Source organism: Carica papaya, chromosome 7, assembly GCF_054855325.1.
Source record: "Carica papaya isolate Zhongbai chromosome 7, ASM5485532v1, whole genome shotgun sequence".
NCBI lineage: Eukaryota > Viridiplantae > Streptophyta > Magnoliopsida > Brassicales > Caricaceae > Carica > Carica papaya.
This window is the reverse complement of record NC_142315.1, coordinates 11,908,272-11,920,660: the sequence shown is the minus strand read 5'-3', so window position 1 is coordinate 11,920,660 and position 12,389 is coordinate 11,908,272. Positions and strand designations below refer to the sequence as shown.

General features: G+C 33.9%; 1 protein-coding gene across 1 annotated transcript; it reads left to right on the top strand.

Annotated features, from left to right (window-relative positions):
* Positions 1–2,982: 2,982 nt before the first annotated feature.
* GULLO3 (D-arabinono-1,4-lactone oxidase family protein) lies at positions 2,983–5,733 on the top strand. Its single transcript, XM_022046279.2, has 3 exons — positions 2,983–3,833; positions 4,351–4,606; positions 4,782–5,733. The coding sequence occupies exons 1-3, from the start codon at positions 3,159–3,161 to the stop codon at positions 5,606–5,608; spliced, it is 1,758 nt and encodes a 585-aa protein (XP_021901971.2). The 5' UTR covers positions 2,983–3,158; the 3' UTR covers positions 5,609–5,733.
* Positions 5,734–12,389: the final 6,656 nt, after the last annotated feature.

The window sequence follows — 12,389 nt, the reverse complement described above, 5'->3', positions numbered from 1 at the left end:
ATTCCACTACCTCGATATCTCGTCCGATAATAAGGTGAACCATATCTCTCAAACCTTAATAGTAAGAGATTTTCCAATCCCATTCGACTGAGGTAACGTTCACAGTAGGGTTTCCTATGTACCGGACCCATTCGTCCTTTTCCGGGTATCCAGTAAGTCTTTCACATACAAATTTTCATCAATATAACAACTGATCATAATACTAATATCTCATTGTATATTCACATATCAATAAAACGATTTTTAAGTAAGTGATTTAACTTATCATAACCAATAATCGAGTAATCAAATAACCAGATAAATCATGTAAAAATGGACCAAATAACCCAAAAAATCGAGAAGACTATAAAAATTATTAATGTAACCATGCACAATGTAATAGTAAACAATTTTGGAAGTACATAAAAATAAACAGAGAATCAGAAAAAAAAATGAACTAACCGGTTTTGTCTCCACTAGTAACCTATAATTATTTTTAGGGTTTTCTAATTTTTTATAAAAATACGAAATTATACATCATTAAGTCTCAATTTACCGTAATAGAGAATAAAGTGAAGGATCTTTATCCAGATCGGTGTTCCGAGATGTCGAGCTGTTTACTACACCTTCTATTAGGTACTAGGCTTTCTGAAGTTTTTCTATAGAATCCAAAACACTCGTCACATACATAAAATATCCCAGAAATCCAAAATCAGTGTCCAAAACTCATTCTGATCAATTTTTGGGTTCCGGCACGGCGACACCGCCCTGCTCCAGCACCGACTCTGCTGTCCATGACGGCAGTTTACCTCGGCCTGACTAGTTTTAGCCAGTTTTAACTGATTTTAGCATGTTTTGGCCAGTTTTGACCAGTTGTGGTCATATCCCTGCAGAAAAATATGTTAGGGGCCTCGGTTGGCCAGGAAATCACAAAAAATGAACCTATAAGTAGGGGGACCTCTAGGTACGACGGCTCTGCCGGTCCTCCTTCGTAGTTGAGGTTCTTTCTTTGGCTAACCTGTACAGCAAATGACGCTAAACACAATGATTTAAAAATTATATAAAATAGAAATGGGGAAGGGGCTCATCGAAGGGATTTTAAGTCTTGGCTATGGCGGCTCCGCCGGAATTTGCCTGCAATTTTCGGCTTACCCCCATCTATTTTGCTCCAATTTGGCCACAAGGGTGCTTGGAATCGAATTCCGAGCAGGTATGTAGAATTTTTATCTTTTTTTGCAGTTAACGGTGGCTCCGGTGCAGCGACGGTCGACGGTCAGCCTTCTTCTTCGGTGTTTGATTCTTCTTCTCCAGTAGGGGCTGGCAGCTAGGATTTAAGTTCTCGTGTGATGTGAAGTATTTATATCCATCTTGTGTTGATATGGGCCGTCCATCGCGATTGATCTCATCCGTCCGATCGTGCCTAAAGAAAAAATAAATCTAAGTCGTTCATCACAATTTGATCTCAACCGTCCGATCATACTTAAGGGGAGAACAAATTCAGGTTGTCCACGCGCATGAGATCGATCATGGGCCGTCTGATCACGGACACACGGATTGCCCGCGTGGCACCGACGTCAGCGTGCCTTACCATGCAGCGTGCTCCGGTTCTTCGAGACTATTGACTGGGTAGTCATGCATGACACAATTTTTTTATTTGTACTTTAACTCTCTGTTTTTAATTTTTCTTGTAAAAATATCAAACAAATCCAAATTTTTATTTTTTTTTTCAAAATTATTTTTTATTATATTTCTAACATATTTTTTAAATAAATTCAACAAAATTAAATTAAATTAATTTATAAATAAATTTTTATTTATTTTTAAATTATTAAAATTAATCCTGAACTCAGGTATTACAAAAACAGGACATTCGTCCGCCCAAGAAGTAGGTTCATCAATGTCTAAGGAATGGTGAAGCTACAAACGGATTGTGCGGCTTGAAAAACGTTGAAGCAATGAGAGAGAGGTTTGGGTGAAATGAAATTAGGGGTTTTTTTTTTTTAACTAAGTCTTGATATTTAAAAAAAAAATTTCAAAATCCGCGTCGTTAATTGCTGCTGCACAACGACGAAAAGACCCTTTTCTCTTGTAGTGATTTTTAAATAATTTATTTAAATTTTTTTTCCCGCATGTGATATGGAGAGAATTATTTTTAAATAATTTTTAATATTTAAATAAATAATTTTAGATAATAATTTTATTAATGTCAGTTATTATTTAAATAAATTAATATTCAAGAGTATATTAATCTTTGAAGTATGTAGAATATGTAGTTTCTATTCGGTTGTAAAATATATGGCGATTTTTCTATATTAACTTCAAAAATTTGTAATTTACTCTATACACTATATACATATATATATGTTTAATATTTAATTTATATATAAATATATACTCAAAAATAGATATATTCTTAATACATTAAATTAAAGTTTTATGAAAAGATAAGTTGGTTTTAAATTGTTAGATTATGCATTTTTTGAGAAATGGTTAAATATGTGTAAATGCATATAAATTATTACATGCTTTTATTTTGAATATATATATAGTACGAGCTCATAGGCTGGATCTGAAAATAATTGAACCATACAAGTTGAACCATTAATATCATGTACTACTTTTAGAAGTCAACTTAGTCCAAATTTAGTAGAATATACTTACATTTTAAAAAAATATATATATATATTTATATTAATTAGGTTATATCCATTTTAAGTAAAATTATATTTTAGATGAAACACTTGAATACTTGGATAAGAATTTTGTGTTATAATCTAATCATAGGCCTTTCTTATTACAAAATAAAAATATTTAATTTGGATACCAAACAAAATAAAAAAGATTTAGTGCCAAATTTTGTAGATTTTTGTTTTTATTTTTAATTTTGGCTGGTTTTTTTTTTATCGTTTATTTATTTATTTGAGATAAGTTTAAAAACTCTTAAAATAAAAGAACCTTAATGGACGGAAATATAAACAGTAGCCCACAAAAAATCCAGCACAAAGGATCTATTCTCACCTATTTCCATCTGCCTTGAGGTACAATCCAAGTTATATCCTTCTTTTTATAGCTTCAAAGCATATATAAACACTCTTATATATATATATATATGTTCGTATATACACCTACCAACCAATATAAGCAGGACCCGAGCCCTGAAATCATCACCATTTGCCTCGATGTATCAACTTTTATACGCTTGGTTCTTTATCCTTGGGTTTGTGGGTCTGACGCCATGGCAGCTGGGTTCAGCCATGCCACCACTCCCGCCAGTTCAATGCAACGACACCGTATGCACCCTCTACAACGCTTACGGCGTATGGGGAGACAGAAGGAACTGCCATGTCCAGAACGACGTCGTATATCCAAAAACCGAAGAAGAGGTCCGCCTAGCTGTCGCCTACGCCAACAAAAACAATCTCAAGCTGAAAGTGGTGACCAAATTCTCGCACACCATACCAAAACTGGCTTGCCCCGCAACTTCATCGGCAATGCTCGTAAGCACAGCAGAATACAATTCCAAAATCGAAATCGATGCGGCGAATTTGGCAGTGACGGTTGATGCTGGAGTTTCTTTACGGCAGCTGATTGACAAAGTGGAGGAGGCGGGGCTGAGTCTGGTGGCGGCGCCGTACTGGGAAGGTGTGAGTATTGGGGGTTTGATAAGCACGGGAGCTCACGGGAGCTCGTGGTGGGGAAAAGGAGGAGCGGTTCACGATCATGTTATTGGCCTTAGCCTGGTCGTCCCTGCCGAAGAGTCACAAGGGTTTGCAAAGGTTATCAGAATTGAAGCGCAAAATACACTCCTTAACGCAGCCAAGGTGTCGTTAGGGGAGTTGGGTATCATCTCTAAGGTAAAGTTAATTTGATTTATTTATTTATTTATTTTTATTTATTTTTTCTTTCTGGTTAAGCTAGATGGCTGATGATTTATGGTCCCATCTACTTTAAATTAAATTAAATTAATTTATCAGATTCTGAATATCACGTGAAATGCTTAAATAGTTCATCTAAAATTTTTAATCTATAAAAATATTTGGAAATAAAGAAGTTTGAATATACCCTTAAATTTCAACGGCAAAAACTTCTAAAAACACGAAATTAGGTAGATAAGCATGGCATCCGTGACTGCTTGAAATATGCTGGATCCATGGATTTATAATTTGTTAAGAGTTCGCCTGAAATTTTTTTTTTTTAACTTTTGATAATTTTATTTTAACAGGTCAAAAAATGAATATAAAAAATTGACTTACAAAATAAGCTACATAAAATGTGTGAGATAAATTGAAAACCAATAGTAAAATGAAGTGCATGTGACTTGGTGGGTAAACGAAATGGTGAGTTTTGATAATATGTGTATGAATTTAATAGGTGAAGTTGGCATTAGAGGCAGGATTCAAAAGAAGCATAACCTATGACTTTACGGATGATGGTGTGCTTGAGGATACATTCATAGATCATGCAAAAAAATATGAATTCGGGGATATTACGTGGTATCCATCAAGACAAAAGGTTGTATATAGATACGATTACAGAGTTCCGTTGAACACTATTGGCAGTGGAGTCAATGACTTCCTTGGATTTCAAGCCAATTTAATCGGAATCACCAAGTCTGTCAGAGCAACTGGTAAGCTGCAAACAATAATTATTATCTTTTGCTTAGTTTATATATGCTAAGAGTTATAATTCTAACTCGATTACATGTTATAGTAGCTATATATTTGTTGAGTAACTCTTTTTAACATCATATAGTTTTAAATAACATTCTAACAATATATATATATGTGTGTGTGAAAATGCAGAGAAGTTATTTGAGAAGACAAGAAATATGAATGGGAAATGCATCATGGCGTCCTCTTTTGTGGAAGTCAAGAAGCTAGTTGCTAATGGATTAAAGAACAATATGATCTTTACTGGCTACCCAGTAGTGGGTCATCAAGGAAAGATGCAGACATCTGGTTCTTGTTTATATTCCCCTACTTCAAATAAAAATGCTGCTTGTGCTTGGGATCCAAGAATCAATGGTCTTTTCTTCTATGAGACAACAGCAATATTCTCTGTTACAAAATTCAGAGACTTCATTCTTGATGTCAAAAAACTTAGAGACATGGTAATGCCAGATAGTTTTTGTGGAGTAGACATCTACAATGGCTTTTTGATCAGATTTATCAAGGCTTCTGAGGCTTACCTAGGCCAAAATGAGGATTCTGTGGTTCTGGATTTCAACTACTATCGCGCTGAGGATGCTTCAACTCCAAGATTAAACCAAGATGTATGGGAAGAAGTGGAGCAAATGGCATTCTTCAAGTATGGGGCTAAGCCGCATTGGGCAAAGAACAGGAAACTAGCATTCTTGAATGTGCAGAGTAAGTACCCTAAGTTCAACAAATTTATGGCAGTAAAGAAGCAACTAGACCCTAAGAATATGTTCTCTAGTGAATGGTCAAAAGAGATATTATGGGGGAAATCATTACAAGGTAGTAGTAAAGAAGATGGGTGTGCCCTAGAAGGGCAGTGTATATGTTCAGAGGATAGACATTGTAACCCTAGTGAAGGATACTTTTGCAGACCAGGTCTTGTTTACCAAGAAGCCAGAGTTTGTAGGTATTCTTCTTCCTCCATGGCTTAAATCAACACCAAACCATTTTTAATCACACGTCTTGCTGTTAATTTTCAGCACGTACGAATTTTATTACTACAGGAAAAAAATTAATTTCAGTTCTTTGGTTTTGTAATGACTAAAATTAATTACTCCATTGTAATCAACCAATATTAAGAAATGTTGATTGCCCAAAAGTATATAATATATTAATTCATAACTAAAGTCTCACTGTGCATAGTTAGAATGTACAAAATACTAGTCCCTTCAAAACATAAAATGTATAATTTTGAACTAACGTTGGTTATGCACAGCTCTTAAAATATTAAACTCAGCTAGTCTAAAAATTAAAAGCAGTTTTTGGGAAATCCTTATCTCAGAGTTTCTAATCTTTTTTAGTTTAAACAAGTTAGTTTTAATTATCTTTAATAAAATATTATAAATTAATCACCGATCATCTTAAAATACATCTTTAAAATAATAAATTTTATCTCATTATCGAAGTTCAAACTCGTAACCAACAAAATACAATATTCTTAACTACTATATCACTTCATTAGTAGTTTACGACTTGCGTAATTAAAGCATAAACTACAATAATTTTTAATATAAAATTAATAAATATATAATAGTATAAAAAGATAGTCATCAATATCAAAGATATTTTACCTTAATACTAAGCAACATTAAGGGATTGCGTAAAAGTGTATATATTAGCAACAAATAATAATATAGACGAGAGATATACTCATCTCAAGGTTTATATTGCATTTGGTTCACATACTAAGAAAATAATAATAATAATAATATCATTCCAAACAAACAAGAAAATATTGAATTTAGAGGACTGATTTTGAGTATTAACAAGGCCTAAATATATAGTATTAATAATATTTAATGAGTTTGTAGAAGGTTTAAATGGATTTATTTATTATACAACCCAAACTTAAAGTCTTAAGTATAATAAATTAATACCCTATAAGGGTTTTATTATGAGAAAAATAAAACTTTATTCAAAAAAAAAAAAAAAAAAAAGGGACTTTAAGAAGCTTAGCTGGAGCATAATAAATATTTTATAAACACTAAAGAAAAGATAAGTAGAATATTAGATTAAAAGTTAAGGATTTATTCTTCAAATTCTACTGTAATTTTCCATAAATTGATTAAAAATAAATAAATAGAAAAAAATATCAACATCATGCATTTAGAAATTCTTAGAATACATTTTTAAATGATTTAAAACTATTATAAATTGAAAAATTACTGAAAAAATAAAAAAAATAAATAAAACATATTTCATTATATGTTGCACAACTATATCGTAGAGAGGACTGAGGAGAAGTGTTCTATTTAATGATCTTTCAAAAAGATGTATCTATTACATACCAAACATAACTTACAAATGATTTTTTTTTTGTCAAAATATTTGATTTCACCATCAGCTTTTTAAAAAAATTTAAAATTGAATCTTAAACTCTTTTTACGCTAAAATCAACTCTTAACTTTTAAAAATATATAAATCACATTCTTATTATTAAAAAAAATTAATATTATCATATATCAGTATACATAGACAATGTTACCATTTGTCTCAATCCACGTGAACACCATATAGATGACACGTGGTACCCATGTGGACCCATATAAAATAAAAAACAACTTTTTCTCTGATGCCTTTCTCTTCTTCTCACCTCACCTTCTCTACTTTCTCTCTTTATCTATCTTTCTTGCTCCAAATGCCAAAACACATGCAAAATTTTCTCCTTTCACCTCTTTCTTGAACGCTCAATAGTTGCCATCACTATCTTCAGTTTAATCACAAATATATGCAAAGTTCCACTTATGCTAGAGATTGTCATTTATGGTTTAAACTGAGATGCTCATTTTGCTCTCTTGGTGCTTCTTACTTCTTTCAAGCTTGGATCTTAATTTCCTTGGCTTTATTTTTGTAGTATTTACTAAGTTTTGGTTTATTTTCTCTAAATTTTATTTCTTCTTTAGTAGAGTTCTATGAGTTTGAGCTAAAAAATTCGTGGTGGCTCTTTTTGTTAAATCAATTTGTGTAATTTTTATAATATATGATTAGGTTAAATGAAAAATTACCATTTTAGTTATTTTCGACAGTGTTAATTTTAAACAGCAAATAAACATGTTGATGATGATATATTGAATGCTACTAACTTCTATTGGTTCATCTATGACTATGAAACTAAGATTCTAGTTATTCTCCTAAATGATCATACAATTTTTTGTTGACTTCAGTATATTATTATGAAAGATAAGTCGTTGTTTGTTTGAGTTGTCCCATTGTTTATAGAGAAGAAAGTATGCTATTGTGAAATATAGCTTGGAGCTCCACTATTTCGCTTGGTGGGAATTTGGCCCAACCTAGCTTGTAGCACCCGGAAAGGAGGAGGAAAAAAAAAAAAAAAAAAAAAAAAAAAAAAAAAAGGGGGGGGCCACGTCAGCAGCCGCGTCAGCAGCCACGTCAGCAGTCCCGGCCAACCAGGGCCTGCCACGTGGCAAGATCGCGTCACTCCGAAAGGAGCCACGTTGGCGATCCGCGTGGGTGCGATCCGACGGCCCAGATCAATCACGCGATCGGACGGCCCAGATTCAATCGCACGGACGGCCCAGATTCAATCAAAAACGAACGGCCCAGATTAAAACAAAATGAACGGCTGTGATCAAAAGGCAAGGGGTTATAAATAGAACCCCCACACCAGACCACAAACCCTAGCCGCCAGCCGCTCGCCGGAGAAGACGAACCAGAGGCCGACCGCCGCCACCCGCCGCCACTCGCCGCCGCACCGGGGAAATTTCCGACCGCCGATCGAGGTAAATTTCATACCCCCGACTCGTTTTTCCCCACTGATTCCTCCTATGGCCAAATCGAAGCCGAAATCCTGGCCAAACGGCCGGAATACGCGGCCGAAGCCCAGCGGCGCCGCCGCGCCCCCTCTCGGTTTTTGCCTCCGACGAGGCCCTTCCCGGCCTCCGTTCGATGCAATTTTTATATCACCGTGATCACCATTCTTTTCTCTACAGGTTGACCGGAGCCGAATCACCAAAACACGAACCTCGCCGGAGAGCCGCTGCACCCGAGAGCGCCGCCGCCGGTAAGCTCCGTTTTTCCGTGATTTTTTGGCCCCCCGAGGGCCCTAGGGTTGTTTTCTGACAAGGACCAATGCGAGTGTGGCCGAATTCGGCCAAAAACGGCCGAAAACAGTCAACCCGAGGCGACTCGCCGTCGCCGGAGCACGGCGGAGCCGCCGTGCCGGAGTTGCGATTTGGTCCGAAAGGGGCCCTAGGCCTAATTTGGATTTTTTTTTGGAACACGTGCAGGTACTGTTAGTGTGTTTCAGTTCCCCGGGAAAAATTCAGGGAAAATTAGGGACGGCCTGCAGGCGCACTGTGAATCGTATTCGGATCTCGAAAACAAGTAAGGACCCCTCACCCTATTTCCTATCACGGTATTAAAGTTCAAAATGATAAAACGGTATTTCTTGAATTAACGCATGTGTGAAATTGCTTAAGGTTGCTAATGGAGCCCGAGTCTAGTGTGATTGATGATTTACTGTTATTTGGCCTGTTTACAGCTTTAAATGCAAAATGAGGTTTGATGTGTTCATTTTACAGATTTGTGTGCATGTACTACGTTTTTATTAATTATGGGTTGAATGACTGAAAAACTGATATTGTATGTTGTCTGTTGGTATGAATTACGATTTGCTTGTTTAAATGTGAATTGATGATGTTGATTGAGGAAAAGGAAAATGGAAGATTGTATAGACTGATAATTGTATTATGGGGGTCAGCCTGACTAGATATCCTGGGAGATGGTGGACGGACCGGGTCCGTAGGGAACCCTACCGGGATTGTGGTCTCACATGCCGGACGGGGTATGAAGATCTTATGGTTTTGGCGCCCATACCGGACGGGGTATGGGGACGGCCCGTTTCACCCTCATACCGGACGGGGTATTGAGGTTTATGGTTTTGGCGCCCATACCGGACGGGGTATGGGGACGGCCCGTTTCACCCTCATACCGGACGGGGTATTGAGGTTCATGGTTTTGGCGCCCATACCGGACGGGGTATGGGGACGGCCCTGGAAACTGATTATGAATGTTAAAGGTTAACGGGTAGCGGAACCCCTATGGACCCCCACGGATACTAGTAGGCTGGTAAATGAGAAAAAAGGATATGTTGTACAATGATTGAATTACAAGAGGCGTGATAAGTGTTATGTTTTACAGCTTAGATTATTCAATGATTATGATGATGTTATTGTTTTTCTCATATTGTTTTCATAAATTCCACCAAGGTAAGTGGATGGTAAAGGTTTTCATGTTAATAAACGAGTTTATTGTAAATTATGCTCCATTGGTCTTTTTGTGTTTTTCTACCCACCTTTACCTCCGTGACGGTGAGATATCGTGATGTTCTTACTGGGCTAGTGTAGCTCACTCCTTATTTAACCATTTCAGATCAGGAAGACATGGTTCCCGAGCCCGTTCCGCAGGAGGACGACGAAGGGGATACCTAGAGACTCTGTAGTCATACTCATAGTTTTATTTTCGAGTTTCTCTCTTAGTTAGTTTAATCTTTTATATTTTAAGTACGTTTCTGGTTTTTCGTGTAAGGGATGTTAACTGAAATTTTGATCTCGCTTCCGCATTTGATATATTTAAATACTCATTTCATTTTAATATTTACGGGGCCGTTACATAGCTTGTTGTAGGTATGTTGCTGCAAAAAGGGTACATGTTTGTGGAGAATAACAATTACTTAAAGTTGAGGTGGAATAATTTGACTAGAGAAAGAATTTTTATATGGGTCCACATAGACACATGGATTAAAACAAATGACCATGTGAATTGATATTTGACGATGTCAATTTTTTCTAATAGTGAGAGAATGATTTACATATTTTTAAAAGTTGGTGGACAATTTAAGCACACAAAAATTCAAGGTATAATTTAAATATTTTCAAGAAGTTGATAATAATATCATATATTTTGGCCTCCCTCGTCCCTTTTTTGGTCATTGAAGAGCATTTAATGCTCAATTATATTACTTTAATGTGAGTAATGACTAATACTATTGAATATTTTAAATATTGAGACATTTTAAATAAACAATCAATATCTATATATTAGAAATTGAAAAAAAAAAAAGTTCATGAGCTACTATTTGAAATTCTTCTTTGTTTTTTATTTAACTAAATTCGTTGAAATTTTTTTATACTATATGAGTGTTTTACTTAGAATAGAACTCATGATTTACTATTGTTAATTTTTGGGAGCTTAAATCATGTAAAACCATATTTGATGGAATAATTTTTTAGGTAAACCTTAATTATGACTTCGTAGACCATATCAACTGCCATTAATGTACCTAAACATAATTATTAATCTTTAATTATTTTTGACATTATCAATTGAATAGTAAAACATATATGATTGACGTATAATTTTGTAACTATTAACTTCTATTTAATACTTATCTCTTACTAACTTGAATGTTAAAGTCTACTACTTGAAATAAACATTGGAGTTCAATGTTATTAATTTGTGCGATAGTTAAAAATGTGGGATTGCCTTTAGTTCAAGGCTTGGACCATCTCGATTGTCAATTGTTCTAACTACAATCATTAATCTTCAATCATTTTTGATATCATCATTTGAATATTAAACATATTAAATTGGTGTATAATTTAATAGCTTTTGATTTGTATTTAATACTATATGTTACTAGTTTTAGTGCCAAAGTGTTTTGCTTATAATAGAATTTAAGGTTCATAGTTGTTGATTTTTACAAGCTTGAAGCACATAGAATTGCCTCTATTACGGGGCTTGGACCATCCCAACTATTACCTCCACCTAACTATAATTATCAATATGGATTATTTTTTACATTGTCAATTGAATATCAAACATATTCGGTTAGAGAATAATGTTAAAAATTTGATTCATGTTTATTACTCATATATGGGTAAATTCTCATTGTAGTTATATAGTTTCTTTTTGCTTACTTCTTAAAAAGTCATTTTTTTTGTTAATATAAATAATTATGCATGATTAAGCAACAAATGTTACATCGCTATATTTACTTTATGTAGAATTTTCAATGGTGTTGGGTCATTAAATAAAATTTTCATCGCATACTTGTATTGTACAACAGTCGACGCTTAAGTTCCTTGTGTGTTTTTTTAATTTTTTTTGTAATAATTAGAAAAGTAAGTAATTTCTATCATAGAGTAAGTGTATTAACCTCTTTTATTATTGTTTTCAAAAGATTTATTAGTAACTTTTACTATTTTGAATATGTTATCTTTTTTATAATATCACTTAAAAATTTATGATAAATATGTCAAATAGTAGTATGTACGGACGGAGTGTTACTTGGATGATTGAGTAGTAAAAGGTTCCTACTCACATTAGAAGTGCATGTTTCAGCAATAGTTTTTCTTCATCTAGTTAATTTTTATAATTCAATTATTGTTAATAATCTTAAATTTTTATTTAATTTTTTTTTGTTGAAAAATACTTACTTTGTTTTATTTAAATAAATTTTAAAAAATTTAAATTCAATAATTAAAAAATAAACGTTCTAAGCTAATATTTATTAAAATATGTAACATTCTATCTTTATCAAAATTTTAAAATAAAATGCTGATATTAAAATAATTTAACTATTAATTAAATTAAATAAATGATTAAATTAATTAATTAATTAATTAACTTTTAATTATTAAAATAATGATATTTCCGTTGCGAGATCATTAAGTCAAAAACCCAAGCCACAAG